General features: G+C 40.1%; 1 protein-coding gene across 3 annotated transcripts in view; it reads left to right on the forward strand.

Moving 5' to 3' along the window:
* The window catches only part of ttc13 (tetratricopeptide repeat domain 13), a 106,433-nt gene that overhangs the window by 1,601 nt on the left and 84,149 nt on the right, over positions 1-20,683 (forward strand). For all 3 annotated transcript variants that reach the window (XR_009515193.1, XM_059986496.1, XM_059986497.1), the window contains exon 2: positions 18,515-18,609. Coding sequence is in view for 2 of the 3 variants with exons in the window: in XM_059986496.1 (XP_059842479.1) it covers positions 18,515-18,609 (95 nt within the window). In the remaining variant the exon portion in view is untranslated. The remainder of the gene's footprint in view (positions 1-18,514; positions 18,610-20,683) is intronic.

Genomic DNA, 20,683 nt, shown 5'->3' on the forward strand with positions numbered 1-20,683 from the left:
ATTGTTTAATGTGTTGTTTCACTTTGCCATTTTCTGTAGTTTTGTTTGTAAGACTGAATGTAGAGATAGCAGAGCCAAATCAGTTCTTTCTCTGTAGTGTCCAGCCAAGTATGCATTTGGAGAATCATGGCAATACTGTGAGACAATTTTCTTCCTGCATAAAAAGATGTACTGCACTTTGGAATTCCAAACAAATTCCATTTTTGACGTGTTGTTATTTTGAGCTTGATATATAAGCAGCAGTATAATAATGGTTCAGCTAGCGTTTGTCTAGGGGAAGACGGCCTCTAACCCAGCCAAACTGAGAAATCTCATTTGTGTGGATGCTGCCCGGTTATAAATCTGTACAACAAAGTATCAGACAGTACACCATATGCAATTAAACTATTGAACTTTATAAATCTTAATCTGACTATAGGGTTAGTAAATAAAAAGAAAAAGGGCCTATTTTAAAGAAAAAGTCTAATGCGCACGTTGGAGCTCACAGTTCTGTCCATTCGTTCCCAATGACCTCCGAGCATCACTGACCCCCAGACACTCACTCAAAGCCCACTCCATTGGGCAATCTACCAACCCCCTCCACTGACGTCTTTCTTCATCTCTCGCTGACAAAAGACTTGCAAAATCCCTTCTCTCAGACCCACAAGAAAGAACAACATGCCTCTCATTGGATGGCACACATTCCAAAGCTCCATTATCTCTAGTCATAACTCAAACATTGCTGCTGCAGAGAAACCATTACATTAGCAGTGAAACATTACAGTGCGTTATACTTAGCGATGTTGGTTTGTCAAAGGCAGATTGACCCGATGCAATAACACAAGGTACCACAAATTCAATAAAACCATAAAACAAGCGATACTTGGTCAAACTTCACTTTTTATTCATAGCATGCTATGGGAAAAGTTACAGACTGATCTCCCAAAGAGACAGTCCGGACACTGCTCACCCCCGAACACAATTCCACACAACTTATAACATTGATTATTTCAGGAAATATTATAATTACACAAGTTAATACAGTTTTAGAATAGTTTTGATCACATGGTAAGATACAATTAGAAGTAAAATCATTATTGGTTAGTTATAATTATTTCTACCAAGACCAGCATGGATACAATCTCAGTTCCTTAGGTTGACACCTGCCCCTACTCTCCAACATTCTACTACCCCCCCCCACGCTGTCCTTCCCCTATATAGTTATGTTATACCTCAAAAATGCTTTGTGTGACCAGATAATTCTTTATTTAGACTTGTGTCTAACGCTATTAGGGAACAATGTCTGGTACATCATTTGTTGCTGGGTAAGGTTCCCTTTTTGGCTGTACAGCAACCAACATAAGGTACCTGTAAGGTAATTGATCATAAGCTAATCATACCCCTTAATCCATTCCCCCATTTACCTATCCCTCTACCTAAGTTTACCTTTCCCATCATCAGGTTGGGCGAGAAACATTATCCAGTATGAACTCTGCAGCTATTCTTTTATAGCCATGGGATTTGTCCCATAGCACCACGTGAGAGGACAAACAGGGCCTTTTTACACATTCAAAAACACGGTTCAGGTGTATAATGGAGTCAAGCAACACAGAAATGTCCTTTTGGCCCATCGTAACCATGCTGACTATCCATTTTGCTAGCTTACCAACACTATTGGGTGCCGGTCTTACACTCTTACAGCATTCCTGTATTGGGCCTTTTGGAGTTCAATTCCAGCACTGTTCTATAAGGACTCTCTGTCCTTCCCACAGAATATGTAGGTATTCCCCGTGTGCTCTGGTTTCTTGCCACCATCCAAAGATGTGCCAGGTAGGTTGATTGTTTATTGTAAATTGTCCCGCGATTAGGTTAGGGTTCATTGGGTTTGTTGGGGGTTGCTGGGGCGGCATGGCTCAAAGACTGCAAGTGTCTACTTCATGCTGGATTGCTAAAATAAAAAAAATCTTTTGGTGTGTATCCTTTTATGCCTTGGCAATCCTTCTATGCCTTGGCGATCCAAGTGCTTATCAAGGTACTACTTAAATATTGTGAAGTACAATGACACACTCAGGCAGTGTACTCCAGATTCTAACGATCTCTTCAGAATTCTTTTAAACTTCCTTTGACATGTCCTCCAGTTTTAGATGTTCTTCCTATGGTGAAAATCTCTCTGTAATCTACCCTTTGTATACGTCCATCAGGAGCCCCTTTACAGTGACTTGAAAAACTATTCAGCCCCCAGAAGTATTTCCTACTTTTCCCTCTCATTTTCTAAATTTAACATGTATTGGGGCAGAATATTTTCGAGCTTATCTACAAAACATTCTGCATCATGTCAAATCAAATGAAAACAAGTTGACAATTTACTAAAAATTCAAAACCAAAATTGTGAGGCTGAGGAAGTATTTATCCCCTTTGTAATTACTACCCTAACTTTCCCCAGGTGCAATACTGTATATTACGTTACCAATTCACCCAATCTGATGATTTAGAAAATTGGAGGATCACCTGCTTTAAATGAATTAATAAGAATAATTACCCCCTCTCTCTGTAAGGCCCAACAGTATGGTAGATTTTCAAAAGACCAAACCAAAATGAGGACAAAAGAGCATTCAGGACAAGTCAGGGAAGTGACTAGAGACAAATCCAAAAGTTACTGAACTAAGGGGTATGAATACTTTTGAACTACTGACATTTCAGTTTTTGAATTTTCTTTTATTCATGCTTTACAATGTTGGGCTTTACTTTGAAAAAAGGAGCATGTGATTCACAATTAAAAATTCTTGGTTAAATTGATCTGGCTGTAATACTCATTTATGTGAACAAGTGGTTGGGAGCGGAATAGTTTTACGAGGCACTGTAAGGTCATTTGAATACAATCCCAGGCCATCCAGTATCTCCTTATCACTGAAATGCTCCATATTGGTGCATCTGCCGTGGCTCCTCTGCAGTGCAATCCTTCCTATAGTGTGGCACCATGGTCCAGCTATGCTGTAGCCAATGTTTTGTGAGTTTGTACCATAACCTGGCTAATCTTATAATCTTTGTTCTGAAGGCAAGTATCCTGTATGCCTTCTTCGTATTATTTACCTGTGGTAGCTTCTTCAAGGATACAGACTTTCGTACCATGATTCTTTTGTTCCTCAATTCCCCACCCAGGGCCCTAATCATCATTGAGTGTGGCCTACTCTTATCAGTCCTCCCAGAGTTCATTGCCTCACACTTACTAGGATTAAATTCAATTTTCCAGTGCTCTGCTCATTTGCCAACAGATCAGTATTGAATTTCAAATCTCTTCATCACCAATGCCATCAACAAATATTGCTTCATCTGCATACTTGCTGAACATCCCTCCTACATTAATATCTACATTAATTATATATACAATAAACAATAGGTTTTATATATGTTTTAGCAGATCTTTGGGATTTCAAGACCTTTAAGCTTTTAATATATATAGCCTTTAATATATTTTTAATGTAACACACAAAATGCTGGAGGAACTCAGCTAACCAGGCAGCATTTATGGAAAAAAAAAGTACAGTCAGCATTTTGGGCCAAGACCTTTAGTTTCAGTCCAATCATTGAGCTATGGTTGCAGGTTACATGTAGGCATGTAACTTTGGAAGCATGTTGAGATTTTCTTTTGGAGACTTCTCTTCCTTTTTTACTGTTCTTGATTTCTTTTTAGTTAAGTTTAAAAAGGAAAGGAGCAAGAGTGACAAGGATTGTTGCGTATCAAATTTCCCTGCAGAGGTGTGCTAGTATTCTTGTCAACATCTCTCTGGAGTGTCCCCAGATTTATACTTGTACTGCTTTGGCTATGTACCTCAACTCTGCTAATTTTGTTGATCGTGATGTAGCAATACAATTGTCCTTAAGTCATTTTTCTAGCTATTTCACTACTAGTTATCAATTGTGTTGACTGGCGGAGATGAGGGGCCAGACTCTTTTTATTAGGAATAGTACCTAGAGATTAAAACAGAAAGTGTAAATGCTATCAGGCGTGGCAGCATTTGTAGAGAGAAATAGGTTATTAATAGAAAACATTAACCTGTCATCAGAACAGCTTCTGAAACATAAAATCTCAATGTTAGCTTTGGGATTTGATTCTGGAATTTAGGACTACATTGAGCCTAAGTTAGTGCCATATGATTTCAAATAAATTTGTTCATGGCATCCGTGCGTATAGTGCAAGGATTTTTACCTGTCGAAATGTGAACTATAATACCATGATGCAAGATATATTTGTGGTAAAATAACAAATAATAGCAAGTAAAAAGCCTTAACCATATGTGTATTATGTGTAATGGTTTTGTTGGATCACTGAGGATGTGTTGACACAGTTTTGACGAATATCCTAATTCTGCTCCTATGCCATATGGTTGTTGTCTAATAAATAATAATCAATGGAGGATTGAGATTTCTTACACAATGATTAGTTAATGGCTGTTTGAAGCTTTCAAGCCTGCTTACTTGCCAAAGTTGTAACTGAGTTAATCCATTGTTACAATTTATTGTGTAGTTTCCGAACTGGGCAGTGCTGCAGTTTTCCAGAGTGCAGTAGTTTTATCAGCTATTCCAGATCATTGAAAATAAGACAAAATGCACTTTTGGGTTATATAAAATAGAACAGAAGTCTCAACGGGTCAGGCTGCATTTGGGGTAAGAAACAGGTAACAGTTCAGGTCAAGCTATTCAGAAGGCAGATTAACCTGAATATTTCCAGCATTTTCGGTGTTCATTCCAGCTCATTAATCTTTTACATCCGTTTGAGAGAGTGGATGTGCCTTAATTTGACATCTCATCTGAAGGATACCCACCTTTGACAGTGTAGCATTCGCTTAGTACAATGTGATTGTTGGCTGAGGTATTGCTATTTGCACACCAAAAGTGGAATTTGAATCTCCACGTCACTTCGGGTACCAGTGCTGTAACTGATTCCTGGCCAAACATTTCAGGCCTGCAGGTTAACTAGAGTTTGGGTGGGGTTAGGTGTATGAGATTTCAAGCCATATACCAAATAATAACTAAGGTGTTGTCTAATCAGGAAGCAATAGCCATGGTTAACATTGCATTCCAGCAGCTAGATTATGATGGGCTTGTTAAGTAGCATGACAGTAACCAATGTTGTCTTTGGTTTGGTTGGCTAATCTTCAACAGCATTATAGCAATTGGGCATCCTTTGAACTCTTTTTTTAAACTGAACCCAATCTTTTCTAACTCAATTATGTTAGAGGTATACTGATGTTGAGCAATAAGATTATAATAAGTTATAGGAACAGAATAAGGCCATCTAACCCATTGAGTCTACGATTTTATTATGATCCATTTCTCTCTCAGCTCTAGCCTCGTATCTTCTCCCCTGATCCTTTCACACCCTGACTAATCAAGAATCTTTCAACCTCAACCTTAAGTATTCCCAATGACTTGGCTTCCACAGCCGCCTGTGGCAACAAATCCCACAGTCACCACTCTGACTAAAGGAATTCCTCCTCCCTCATCTCCATTCCGAATGGACATCTCCCTATTCTGAGGCTCCCTATCCTCTTAACTTAGTCTCCCTCCCATTCTCTCCGCTTCTACTCAAGGCCTTTCAACATTTGATAGATTTAAATGAAATCATCCCTCATTAAGAACATAACATAAGAAATGGGAGCAGGAGTCGGCCATCTGGCCTGTCGTCTCTGCTCTGCCATTCGATAAGTTCATCGCTGATCTGGCCATGGACTCATATCCACCTACCTGCCTTTTCCCCATAACCTTTAATTCCCCTACTATGCAAAAATCTATCCAGCCTTATCTTAAATATATTTACTGAGATGGTCCCCACTACTTCATTGGGCAGATTGTCCCCACTTATTACCATCCTAAATCTAATGCCCCGAATCTTGAGGCCATGTCCCTTAGTTCGAGTGTCACCTACCAGTGGAAACAACTTTCCTGTCTCTATCTTATCTATCCTTTTCATAATTTTATATGTTTCTATAAGATTTCTTCTCATTCTTCTCTAGCGAGCATAGTCCCAGGTGACTTGATCTGTCCTGATAGTCTGATCCCCTCATCTCTGGAATCAACCTGGTGAACCTCCTCTGCTCTGCCTCCAAAGCCAGTCTATCCTTCCTCAAGTAAGGAGACCAGAACTGCACACAGTATTCCAGATGCAGCCTCACCAGCACCCTGTACAGTTGCAGCATAACCCCCCCCCCCCCACTCTTAAGTTCAATCCCTCTAGCAATGAAGGCTAACATTCCATTTGTCTTCTTGATAGCCTGCGGTACCTGCAAACCAACCTTTTGTGATTCATACACAAACACTCCCAAGTCCCTCTGCATAGCAGCATGCTGCAATTTTCATTAAATAATAATCTGCTCTATCATTTTTCCTTTCAAAGTGGATGACCTGACATTTACCAACATTGTACACTATCTGCAAGATACTTGCCCATTCACTTAACCTATCTATATCTTTCTGCAGACTCTCCGTATCTTCTGCACAATTTGCTTTTCCACTCTATTCTCCTGAATTCTAGTGAGTACAGGGCCAGCCATCAAATATGCTTTGTATGACAAGCCTTTCAATCTCAGCATCATTTTCATGAACCTCCTTTGAACTCTTTCCATTGTCAGCTCATCTTTAGATAATGGACCCAAAACTGCCCATAGTACTCTAAGTGAGGCCTCACCATTGCCTTATAAAGCCTCAACATTACAATCTTGCTTTTCTATTCTAGTCCTCTTGAAATTTGCATTTGCTTTCCTCACTACTGACTCAGCCTGTAAAATGACATTTTACAAACAAAAACTTCAGGGGGGTGCAAACAGAAGAAAGTAACTGGCATTTGTTTCAGCACTCACTGTGAATATTACTGAACTGATTATCTTTGTATCTATAAAGTCATATCACAAATATGGAAGTTTTCATCACAGACACATACAATATGCTTAACTTTCCTTTCACCGGGGATAAAGAAAACAGGTCAGAAAGAAACAAACCTTTAAGGAATCTTGCATGAGGATTCCCAAGTCCCTTTGCACCTCAGGTGTTTGATTATTTTTCTCCATATAAAAAATAGTCTACCCTTTCATTTTCTCTACTGAAGTGCTTGACCATACACTTCCTCAGACTGTATTCCATCTGCTACTTCTTTGTAGAAGTAGATTAGATTTAGATTCTCCTAATCTGCCCCCTGCTTCCTCAACACTGCCTTTCCCTTCATCTATCTTCGTATCGTTCTCAAATGTAGTCACAAAACCATGAATTTTGTTATCCAATTCATTGACATATTATATAAAAAGAAGCAGTCCCAACACAGATTCCTGTGGAACACCTCTAGTCATTGGCAGCCAACTAGAAAAGGCTCCTTTATTTTGACTGCCTCCTACCACTCAACCAATGTTCTATCCATGCTAGTATCTACTGTAATATCATGGGCTGTTAAATTTTTCAGCAGCCTCGTGCTGCACCTTGTCAAAGGCCTTCTGAAAACCCAGGTACACAACATCAATTGATTCCAACAGATTTGTCAGGCAAGATTTTCCCTTAGCAATCCATGATGACTCCAGCCTATTTTATCAAGTGTCTCCAAGTACCCTAAAACCACATCCTTGACAGTCAATTCCACCATCTTCCCATCCACTTAGGTCAGGCTATTTGGCCTATAATTTCCTTTCTTCTGCTTCCCTCACTTCTTGAAGAGTTGAGCGACATTTGCAAATTTCTACTCCTCCAGAACCATGCCAGAATCCAATACTATTGCTTTCATGATCTCTTCAGCACCTTTTTCAGAACCCTGGGGTGTAGACCATCTGGTCCAGGTGATTTATCTACCTTAAGATCTTTCACTTTTCCAAGCACCTTCTCCCTAGTAAAGGCAACCACTCACTTCTATCACCTGATATTCTCGAACATCTGGCATACACCACAGTGAAAACTGTTGCAAAATACTTATTCAGTTAGTCCACTACTTCCCTGTCCTCCATCACTACCTCTCTAGCATCATTTTCCAGTGGTCCAATATCTACTTCTGCCTCTCTTTTACACTTTATATATTGAAATAAACTTTTGGTATCCTCTTTAATATTATTGGCTAGCTTACCTTCATCTTTTCTTTCTTAATGACTTTTTTTAGTTGCCTTTGTTGATTTATAAATGCTTCTCAATCCTCTTCCCACAAATTGCCACAAATTTTTGCTTGCTCGCTCACTACTGACTCAGCCTGCAAACTTACCTTTAAGGAATCTTGCATGAGGATTCCCAAGTCCCTATGCACCTCAGCTCAAAAGCCCACTCTTTGGCGTTTACGTTGGCTTTGACTTCTCTTGCAGCCACAGTTGCATAATCCTGCTTTTAGAATACTTTTTTTTTGGGATGAATTTAACCTGTGCCTTCCGAATCGCTCCCAGAAACTCCAACCATTGCTACTCTGTCATCATCCAATCAATTTTGGCCAGCTGCCCTCTCATGACTCTGTAATACCCTTTACTCCATTGTAATACCTTGACATCAAACTATCTTCTCCTTCTCAAATTGCAGGGTGAATTCTATCATGATCGCTGTCCATCTGGCTCTAATCAATAATGGCTCATTACACAACATCCAGTCTAGAATAGCTGATCTTTGAGTGGGTTCAACCACAAGCTGATCTTAAAAAACCATCTCATTGGTATTCTACAGATTCCCTCTCTTGGCATCCAGTCTGATTTGTCCCAATCTATCTGCATATTAAAATCCCCCATGACTATCACAACATTGCCTTTTTGGCATGCATTTTCTCTCTCCTGTTGTAATCTGTAGGCCACATTTTGGTTGTTGTTTGGGGTCTGTATATAACTCCCATCAGACAAAATGCTGGTGGAACACAGCAGGCCAGGCAGCATCTAAAAGAGAGAAGCACTGTCGAAGTTTTGGGCCAAGACCCTTCGTCAGGACTAACTGAAGGAAAAGATACTAAGAAATTTGAAAGTAGTGGGGGGAGGGGGAAATGCAAAATGATAGGGGGAGACCGGAGGGGGTGGGATGAAGCTAAGAGCTGGAAAGGTGATTGCTGAAAGTGATACAGACCTGGAGAAGGGAAAGTATCATGGGACGGGAGGCCTTGGGAGAAAGAAAGGGGTGGGGGGAAGCACCAGAGTGAGATGGAGAGCAGGCAGAGTGATGGGCAGAGAGAGTTTAAAAAAACAACTAAATATGTCAGGGATGGGATAAGAAGGGGAGGAGGAGCATTAACAGAAGTTAGAGAATGGTCATGCCATCAGGTTGGAGGCTACCCAGCCGGTATATAAGGTGTTGTTCCTCCAACCTGAGTGTGGCTTCATCTTGATAGTAGAGGAGGCCATGGATAGACATATGGGAATGGGACGTGGAATTAAAATGTGTGGCCACTGGGAGATCCTGCTTTCTCTGGCGGACTGAGCGTAAGTGTTCAGCGAAACAGTCTCCCAGTCTGCATTGGGTCTCACCAATATATAAAAGACCACACCGGGAGCACCGGAAGCAGTATATCACACCAGCCGACTGCATTGGTGTTGCCTCCTGCACGCATGCTGAGCTCGTTGACTTCATTAACTTTGCCTCCAACTTTCACCCTGCCCTCAAATTTACCTGGTCCATTTCCGACACCTCCCTCCCCTTTCTTGATCTTTCTGTCTCCATCTCTGGAGACGGCTTATCTACTGATATCTACTATAAGCCTACAGACTCTCACAGCTACCTAGACTATTCCTCTTCCCACCCTGTCTCTTGCAAAAATGCTATCCCCTTCTCACAATTCCTCTGCCTCCGCCATATCTGCTCTCAGGCTTCCCTTCTTCCACCATCAACTCTGCTCTCAAACGCATCTCTCCCATTTCCCGCACATCTGCCCTCACCCCATCCGCCCGCCACCCCACTCTGGATAGGGTTCCCCTTGTCCTCACCTACCACCCCACCAGCCTCCAGGTCCAACGTATAATTCTCTATAACTTCCGCCACCTCCAACGGGATTCACCTACCAAGCACAACTTTCCCTCCCCCACCTTTTCTGCTTTCCGCAGGGATTGCTCCCTTCGCGACTTCCTTGTCCACTCGTCCTCCCATCCCTTCCCTCTGATCTCCTTTCTTTTTCAATCTTTTTATTAATTTTCATATACAAAGAAAAACATAACATAATATTAAATAGGTTATAAATACACTAGGCTTGAAATTAAATTAGTAATAAGATAATAATATCTTATTAAAATATCAGCAAAAAAACATAGTACAATAATCGATCAAACCTATATTGATTATACATGAAAAAGAATAATCACCAAAAGAAAAAAAAAGAAAAAAAATACAAAAATGCAAGAAAAAATGTATATTAAAAAAAAATAAACCTAAACTAACATGGGCAATAATAACAGTACATGATAGTGTCAAGAACTCCGGAACTCCATACCAGAACAAGAATAAAAAGAGAAAAGGTATGGAAGAGGCCAAATTAATTCATATGAAAGTGTCGAATGAACGGTCCCCAAGTTTCTTCAAATTTAATTGATGGATCGAAAATAGTACTTCTAATTTTTTCTAAGCTCAAACAGGAAATAGTTTGAGAGAACCACTGAAACATGGTAGGAGGATTTACTTCTTTCCAATTTTGTAATATAGACCTTCTAGCCATTAAGGTTGCAAAGGCGATCATTCGTCTAACTGAAGGGGAAAGTCGACTACCATCCTCATTTGTTATACCAAAAATTGCAGTGATAAAATGAGGTTGTAAATCAATATTCCAAACTGAGGAAATGGTAGCAAGTATGTCCTTCCAATAGTTATATAAGGTGGGACATGACCAAAACATGTGGGTCAATGAGGCCACATCTGAATGACATCTGTCACATTGAGGGTTAATATGAGAATAGAATCGAGCAAGCTTATCTTTAGACATATGAACTCTATGTACGACCTTAAATTGTATTAAAGCATGTTTAGCACATATAGAAGAAGAATTAACCATTTGTAGAATTTTTTCCCATTTTTCTGTTGATATATTATATTGAAGTTCTTTTTCCCCACTCTTGTTTAATTCTGCCTGACATTTCTGGTTGTATCTTCATAATCATATTATAAATAAGAGCCACTAATCCCTTCTGACAAGGATTCAAGGTAAAAATCATGTCTGAAAAATCTGTCGGAGTTAAATTGGGAAAGGATGGTAAAACTTTATATAAAAAAATTTCTGATTTGTAAATATCTAAAAAAATAAGATTTAGGTAACTTAAATTTGTTGGAAAGTTGTTCAAAAGACATCAAACTACCTTCAGAAAAAAGATCATGAAAACATATTATACCTTTCCTTTTCCATATGCTAAAGGCTTGATCTGTTAGATAAGGTTTAAAAAAGAAGTTAAATAAGATAGGGCTGTCAAAAACAAAGCTTTTCAGAGTAAAAAACTTATGAAATTGAAACCAAATTTGTAATGTGTGTTTGACAATAGGGTTGGATATCTGTTTATTGAATTTGACTAAATCAGCAGGAAGAAAAGAACCAAGAACGGAGAATAAAGAATATCCTTGTGCATCATTACATTCTAAATTTACCCACTGTGGGCACAATGGTGAATCCAAATCTAGTTTCCAATATATTAAGTTTCGAATATTATTCGCCCAATAGTAAAATCTGAAGTTAGGTAAAGCTAAACCACCATCTTTTTTAGATTTCTGTAACTGTTTTTTACTTAACTTGGGGTTTTTATTTTGCCACACAAATGAGGAAATTTTTGAATCTATGTTATCAAAAAAAGATTTAGGAATAAAAATTGGTAAAGCTTGAAATAAATATAAAAATTTCAGTAAAATCATCATTTTAATAGCATTAATCTTCCCTCTGATCTCCTGGCACTTATCCTTGTAAGTGGAACAAGTGCTACACCTGCTCTTACACTTCCTCCCTCACCACCATTCAGGGCCCCAGACAGTCCTTCCAGGTGAGGCAACACTTCACCTGTGAGTTGGCTGGTGTGGAATACTGCGTCTGGTGCTCCCAGTGTGGTCTTTTATATATTGGTGAGACCCGATGCAGACTGGGAGACCGTTTCGCTGAACACCTACGCTCAGTCCGCCAGAGAAAGCAGGATCTCCCAGTGGCCACACATTTTAATTCCATGTTCCATTCCCATTCTGATATGTCTATCCATGGCCTCCTGTACTGTCCAAATGACTCCAAACTCAGGTTGGAGGAACAACACCTTATAAACCGGCTGGGTAGCCTCCAACCTGATGGCATGAACATTGACTTCTCTAACTTCCGTTAATGCCCCTCCTCCCCTTCTTATCCCATCCCTGACATATTTAGTTGTTTTTTTTCTCTCTCTTTCTGCCCATCCCTCTGGTGTTCCCCCCACCCCTTTCTCCCGAGGCCTTCCATCCCATGATCCTTTCCCTTCTCCAGCTCTGTATCACTTTCACCAATCACCTTTCCAGCATTTAGCTGCATTCCACCCCCTCCGGTCTTCTCCTATCATTTCACATTTCCCCCTCCCCCTACTACTTTCAAATCTCTTACTATCTTTCCTTTCAGTTAGTCCTGACGAAGGGTCTCAGCCTTATAGATGCTGCCTGGCCTGCTGTGTTCCGCCAGCATTTTGTGTGTGTTGTTTGAATTTCCAGCATTTACAGATTTACTCATGTTAACTCCCATCAGTGTATTTTTTACTTGCAGTTTCTTAGATTATGATTCCATTATGATTCAATATTTACTGATCCTATGTCACCTCTATCTAATGAGTCCAGAGTCTCAGGTGGGCTATGTAAAAGTGAGAATGGGGTGGAAGTTTTTGCAGAAGGTATGAAAACTTGGTTTTGCATAAACTTGGAAGCAGCACCAAGTATCATCAATATAATGGAAATGGTATCTCATTCTAACCAATCAATCCAGATGGCCAATCTGGTGTTAAAATAAGGCTCAAGGTTTGTCATTTTGCTAAATTGCTTCACCTTGCCTGCAACAAGCTTGCCACTGATATGGAACTAACCTACAGGACAGTTGAGAAACTGTTCAAACCAATGTCGCCCTGACTCCAGATTCATGGTATTAACTGCCTCAATCATTAATTTGTAGATTGTAGGCAATTCTTGCACAAGCACGTTTTGCGGTCAAGCTCCAAATCACCAGATTCACTGGAGAGAGATAGTGTAGTCCTGCAAAACAAAAGCCCATTATCAATCTGCCCTTTCACCAGCAACACCCCTTCCCCAACCCATTCCCTGTTCTAGCATCACCCTCCAACAATGAAAGTTCACAATAAGACTCTGGAAAATGTAGTTCTGAAGTACACTGTGATACTTTATGTTTTTTGGAAGATGATAATGAAATGCACCACTGCCTTCACTGTGACAGCTGTGAACAGTGAATAGAGGGAAAGGAGGTTAAGATCAACGAAGAATGTTTAATATTTAGGATGTCACAGTACAAAATGTACTGTGCTGTTCAGTGATCCTTTTGCTCTTGTGTACTTTTGAGATTTGTCTAACAGACAAATGAGAAAGATTGTGGGTGCATGGAATACCCTGCTAGGGGTGGTGGTAGAGACAGATAGATTAGGGACATTTTAAAAAAACTTAGATAGGCACATGGATGATAGAAAAATTGAGGGCTATCTAGGAGGGACGAGTTAGATTGATCTTGGAGTAGGTCCCTTGTGGGCCAATGGGTCTGTACTGTGCAGCAGTCTTCTATGATTGCTATGATAACTTGTTTTCTGAAAGCTCCTCCGAATCTGCGGGAAATGTAAGTGTATCAATGTTAGTGGTCTGTCCCAGGTATAATTAAACCTCCATTCTGCAATCCAGATTGCTTGCCTGATCCACACCAAAACCCTGAAGCATCCACTGGTTCTAGCTCTGTCATGGGGAGACGACACCATGTGGAGAGTGGAACGGATTCAAAGGTCTTCTCAAAGCCCCATTGAAAATTCATACTGACTTTTGGGAATTCTTGGCCTATGACTGCAGAAAGACCAGTTGGGACGGTATTAAGAACCTCAGTAGTGTGCACCAGATGTTCACAGAGCACAGCGTAAACAGTGCAAGGAGCACATCAACTCAGAACCAGTACAACTGACCATCTGTTGAGCACCTACTACCCTGTTTGTAGTGGAGTCTGCAGATCCCACATTAGCCTCATCAGCCAACTGAAATCCCATAAAACCTGAGTGGAAGTAAGTCCTTGTGATTGCAGCCTAGGAAGATGAAGAATGCTTATGATGGATGAAGTGCAGCAGGTTAAAGGGAATAATGATGGTGGAAGAATTGAAATTATCAACTTTACACAGTTAGTGATGAATAGTTTGTTTCATTAGCAATGAAATTGATGCCTCTTCCTGCACTAAAACAAACTCTAATTTCATTACTTTTCAACCAGTTATTACCCTTCACTCCTCCTCATGGCTATTCTCTGATTTTTTTTTTTTCCCTTACTTTCTAGCTCTGACTCTATATCAGGGGATGGGCAAGCCATTAGCATCTACTTCAGCCAATAAATTACACCTTGCCTTTTGTGAGGACTCCATTCTATTCCTTTAGTTCCTCTGGCTCTGTTGCATTTGCTCTGATGCTGAGATGTCCCATTTGGACATCTCTAATATTCCACCTTCATTATTCATGGCTAACTGTCTACCTTACTGAACCCCTTGAATGGGTAATTATTTTTCCTAAACACAAGAGATTCTGGGGTTGCTGGAAATCCAGAGCAATGAAGAGTTTCAACTCAAAATGTCGACCATTTATTCCTCTCTATAGATACTGTTTGACCCACTGAGTCATCTACTTCTTCTGGACATGGCACAAGCTGAGTTTCTGTGGTACTTAGTTTCCACCTCACCAAACTCTGCAATCAGCAGATAATCCTTATCCTTTGCAATTTCTTCCAACTCCAACAAGACTCTGCCACAGACACATATTCTTCTCCCTTTAAGCATTTTAAAGGAATCATGTCCTTCACAACTTCTTGGTCTACACTTCTGTCCCCACCTATTCCATGTTGTATGGCACTTTCCCAGATAGGCACAAGAGTCCTTTCACCATCCATGTATCCAGATAGTCTATTCAGTGATCATCTTTGACTTTTTTCAGTCTGTGTTCAAGATGTGGCCTCCTCTGCTTTGGAGAAACCCAGTGCTGATTGGGTGATTGTGTTTAGTCCACAGTCGTGACCCTAAGCTTCTGATTCCCTGCCACTATAATTCACCATCCCACTTCCACTCCGATCTGTCCGTAGCCTCCTGATCAGTAAATGAGGTCCAGTGTAAGTTCGAGTATGTCATCCTCTGTCTGGGCATGTTGTGGCCTGCAAGACTTGATATTGAATTACCAAACTTCTAATAATCTCTTTTTTTTTCTGTTTGTATCAGCACTGACCAATTTTACCAGCTATCTTCTTCTCCCGCTTTCTTCCTTTTGTGCAAACCCCATTTCCAGAAAAGTTGGTATATTTTCCAAAATGCAATAAAAACAAAACTCTGTGATATGTTCTTTCACGTGAACCTTTATTTAACTGACAAAAGTACAAAGAAAAGATTTTCAATAGTTTTACTGACCAACTTAATTGTATTTTGTAAATATACACAAATTTAGAATTTGATGGCTGCAACACACTCAACAAAAGTTGGGACAGAGTTAAAATAAGATTGAAAAGTGCACAGAACATTCAAGTAACACCGGTTTGGAAGACTCCACATTAAGCAGGCTAATTGGTAGCAGGTAAGGTATCATGACTGGGTATAAAAGTAGCGTCCATCAAAGGCTCAGTCTTTGCAAGCAAGGATGGGTCGTGGCTCACCCCTTTGTGTCAAAATTCATTGAGAGAATTGTTAGTTCAAAAGGAACATATCCCAGCGCAAGATTGCAGAGAGTTTAGGTCTTTCAACATCTACAGTACATAATATTGTGAAAAGATTCAGAGAATTCAGAGACATTCCAGTGTGTAAGGGGCAAGGTCGGAAACCACTGTTGAATGCGCGTGATCTTCGAGCCCTCAGGCAGCACTGCCTAAGAAACAGTCATGCTATTGTGACAATTATAGCCACCTGGGCTCGGGAGTACTTCGGAAAACCATTGTCACTTAACACAGTCCATCGCTGCATCCAGAAATGCAACTTGAAACTGTATTATGCAAGGAGAAAGCCATACATCAACTCTATGCAGAAATGCCGGCGAGTTCTCTGGGTCCGAGCTCATCCCAGATGGACCGAAAGACTGTGGAACCGTGTGCTGTGGTCAGGTGAGTCCACATTTCAGCTAGTTTTCAGAAAAAAATGGGCATCGAGTTCTCTGTGCCAAAGATGAAAACAACCATCCTGATTGTTATCAGCAAAAGGTGCAAAAGCCAGCATCTGTGATGGTATGGGGGTGCATCAATGCCCATGGCATGGGTGAGTTGCATGTATGTGAAGGTACCATTGACTCTTGAGGCGTGTATTAGGATTTTAGAGCAACATATGTTGCCATCAAGGTGACATCTCTTCCCGGGACGTCCATGCTTATTTTAGCAGGACAATGTCAGACCACATTTTGCACAGGCTACAACAGCGTGGCTTTGTAGACACAGAGTGTCTGTGCTTGACTGGCCTGCTGCCAGTCCAGATCTATCTCCTATTGAAAATGTATGGTGCATCATGAAGAGGAGAATCAGACAACGGAGACCATGGACCATTGAGCAGTTGAAGTCTTATATCAAGCAAGAAAGGACAAAATTTCCAATTGCAAATCTACTACAATTAGTATCCTCAGTTCCAAAATGATTAAAAAGTATTATTAAAAGGAAAGGTGATGTAACACAATGGTAAACATGCCTCTGTCCCAACTTTTGTTGAGTGTGTTGCAGCCATTAAATTCTAAATTTGTGTATATTTACAAAATGCAATTAAGTTGGTCAGTAAAACTATTGAAAATCTTTTTTTTTGTACTTTTGTCAGTTAAATAAAGGTTCATGTGAATTAATGTATCACAGATTTTTGCTTTTATTGCATTTTGGAAAATATCCCAACTTTTCTGGAAATGGGGTTTGTATATTTATGTTTTCTGATTATCTTTTGTTGCACCGTTGCCTTCCCTCACCTTTTCTGCTACCCAGACTAATCTGTTTCTTTCTTTTGGAGTTCTAAAGAATCTCAGACTTGAAATGTTAACATTCTCTCTTGCATAGTTGCTGCCTGCTGACTTGCAGTGTTTATTCATCATTTTCTGTTTCAATTTCAGGTTTCTAGTATCAGCCCTTTAAAAAGTTTCATTTTTAAATAATTTGAAGTTACAACTAGTACAGATGCAAAGATTTCATATTATTTACCCATAGTACAACAGTTCATACAATTGACTATTCTTGTAGTAATGATTATTAAGCAAAGCATCTCTGTGCATCAAGCTGCATCCCACAAGCAGAAGAGAGGCTGAGGGGAAAGACGACCTCACACAAAAAGTTGGAGGAACTCAGTGGATCGGACAGCATCTGTGGAAAGGAATAAATAGTTGATTTTTTGAGCTAAAACCCTTCATCATGTAGTCAGACCTGTTGAGCTCCTCCAGTATTCTGTGTGCCCATTACACCACTGGCATTTAGGGCAGCAATGAAGGTCCTTCCCCTCTGCAGGTGTTCAGGGTTTCCTTCATCATGTCAGTAGCTTCTTCTCAGTTTTCACTACTTTCAGTCATGCAAGTCTCTGCTGGAGACTCAGATATACCATCACACTCAGATGTAGATGGATTCTTCATTGCTGTTTCCAAGAGGATCACAACCTTGTAGGGTTTGGAGGCTTGTGGTACCTCAATGACTTAGAGAGCTATGTCAGGGCATTAGACTTTGGGTGTCGGTAGGATCACCCATGCCAAACAAGTTAAAGAATAGAGGCCAGACTAAGAAAGATCCAGTCGGGAACAACAGGGAAGCGGTGCACAGCTTTGGGGATTCAGCCCCTGACTCTCTGTGTGTGTGTGTGTGTGTGTGTGTGTGTGTGTGTGTGTGTGTGTGTGTGTGTGTGTGTGTGTGTGTGTGTGTGTGTGTGTGTGTGTGTGTGTGTGTGTGTGTGTGTGTGTGTGTGTGTGTGTGTGTGTGTGTGTGTGTGTGTGTGTGTGTGTGTGTGTGTGTGTGTGTGTGTGTGTGTGTGTGTGTGTGTGTGTGTGTGTGTGTGTGTGTGTGTGTGTGTGTGTGTGTGTGTGTGTGTGTGTATAGAAAGGAGGAACTCAGCAGTCTTTTCTTAACAAAAGCCATATGGGTTGCCATTTCAGAAATACAACAAACTAAAGCTATTGGATTCTGCAGCTAAGGGGCGGGGACATAAGATTAATGACTGATAAGTTATTGCCCAATTGCCTTACACCATTGGTGCCTGATCCATGAAGAAAACCGGCTTTGTGTTAGTGAAATACAGCAGTGTGGCACGCATTCAAGCTGTGTGGCCCAGTGAGTCAACGGTGATCAGGGTGTCCATCCAGTTATTTGCGAATTGGCAGATTCTGTATAAACTTTTATCATGGGGCTATTGTTTTAAATTACTTAGTGGAAGATTTGTTTTGTTTAATGCTTTAGAATCTTCATTTTTGAATCCTGAGGACACCGATTGTGTGCCTAGAGGAGCTCCACCCTGTGAACCTGTGCCATTCCTGGATACAGAAAAAATTCTGGTATGTTTTCCTGTATTATAAATAAAAGCAGGGCACAGGCTCATTAAACCAGTGGTTTGACATTGCTGATTCTGAAGGTGCTGTAGTTGTGTTGCTTTGAAGTTCTTGTGCACCACTGATTTTTTTAAAAAGAGATACAGCATCGTTACAAGCCCTTCTGGCCCAACAATCCTGCACCTTCTAATTACACCCATGTGACCAATTAACCCGTTGTGTAATCTGTATCTATTTGGAATGTGAAAGGAAACAGGAGCACCCACAAGAAACTAGAGTGAAATCCATGCAGTCACCATGGGGAGAACGTACAACTCCTTACAGACAACAACAGAATTAACTAAGGTCACTAGTGCTGTAATTAGACTAATTGCTATGCTAACTGTGCTACCCCTTTAGGAAGTCCTCTTTTTTTAAACAGCGATACTGACCTTGGATTTCAAAGGAAATCTAAGAGTCATTGCATGAATTCATTAATCATTCATCTGAAATTAGATCTAGCCAACTTTTTGAGATTCAACAATTCCAATCTCTCTTTGGAGTGAAGGGAGATGAGAGGCGACTTTTCGAGGTATGCAAGATGATAAGAGACATAGAGAGTGGACAGCCAATAACCTTTTCCCAGGGTGGAAATGGGCATCATTTTAAAGTAAGTGGAGGAAAGTTTACAGAGATATTTTCCCCACAGAGTGGAAAGGGCCTGGAATACACTGCACCAGAGGCTGATAGATTAGGGACATTTAAGAGGCTCCTGGGTAGTTATGTGGATGAAAGAAAAATGATTGTGGGAAGGGTTAAATTGATTGAGAAGTAGGTTAAATGCTTGGCACATGGTGGGCTGTTTAGATTCTATTTTTAGCCTGTTTATTATACTTAAGCATGTAAAATAGCTTTTTTAACATATATGATTTTTGTAAGTACATTTTAATAAATCTGATTCTGATACTAGCTGCCATTAGTGTTCCAGATGTCAATCTGTTGAGTTGCAACTAGGATGGTAGAAAGGTAAGTACAGAAGAGGGCCACATCCATGTCAAGCATGATGCCTATCAATGCTAATCTGATTTGTCTGCATGAAACCTCGGTCCTTCTGTGTTTCCTATCCAAGTACCTGTACGAATACTTTGTATCTACCTCCACTATTTCCATTTTGTTCCAGGTACATCACCCATGTGGAAACGTACCCACTTAGATCTCTTTTTAACATGTGTCCTCTAATACTAGACTCCCTTCTCTGGGACAAAGACTCTGGCTCTCCATGCCCTTCAATTTTATACACCTGTATAAAGTCACCACTCGGTCTCCTACATTGCATTAAGAATAAACCTAGCTTATTCAACTTACTTAACTTGAGCCTTCCTTTCCAGGTAACTTCCTGGTGAATCTCTTCTGCACCCTTATATTGCTCTCGCATACTTCCAGTATTTTCTTGACCAGAATTGAACCCAATTCACAATATGTGGTCTAATCAATGCTTAGTGCAGCCACAACATGGTATCCCAACTCTTGTACTCAATGAGGCACATCTAAAGAGGCAAACATACCAAATTTCTGATGTCCCCATTGTTTTCCTATGAGAATTTGACTTACCAAAGTGTCTGGTGTCTTACACCTGTCTGGACTGAATTCACTTGTCTCTGCTGTGCCCAACTTTCCAGCTGATCTATACATTTGTGCTATTCTTGGTTAACCTTTGCTGCCTTACTGGTAACCAGTTATCTAATTAATATATTATTTGATTGTAAATTTCGCTATAATTTTCAGAAATTGTGAAAAAATTTATTTTATGGCATTATATTAACATTATTTGGGCACTTAGTTTTAAAAGACATGGTGACAGATTAATCAGACAAATTATAAATGGCAGTTGTCAAAAATGTGTAAGTGTTCAATAAGTTTTAATTTTAAAAAAATTAGCTCAGTCAGATTATATTTGAATTTCTGTGATGGGGAATAAATGGTAAGATTTCCTGAATAGTAGGAGCATCTCTTACTGCATACTTGAGAAAGTCAATGATTTTGATAATACTGGAGATTCATATTTTATTTTTTTTAGAATCTTTTTATTGATGCATAATCT

This window comes from Hypanus sabinus, chromosome 12, assembly GCF_030144855.1.
Source record: "Hypanus sabinus isolate sHypSab1 chromosome 12, sHypSab1.hap1, whole genome shotgun sequence".
Classification (NCBI taxonomy): Eukaryota; Metazoa; Chordata; class Chondrichthyes; order Myliobatiformes; family Dasyatidae; genus Hypanus; species Hypanus sabinus.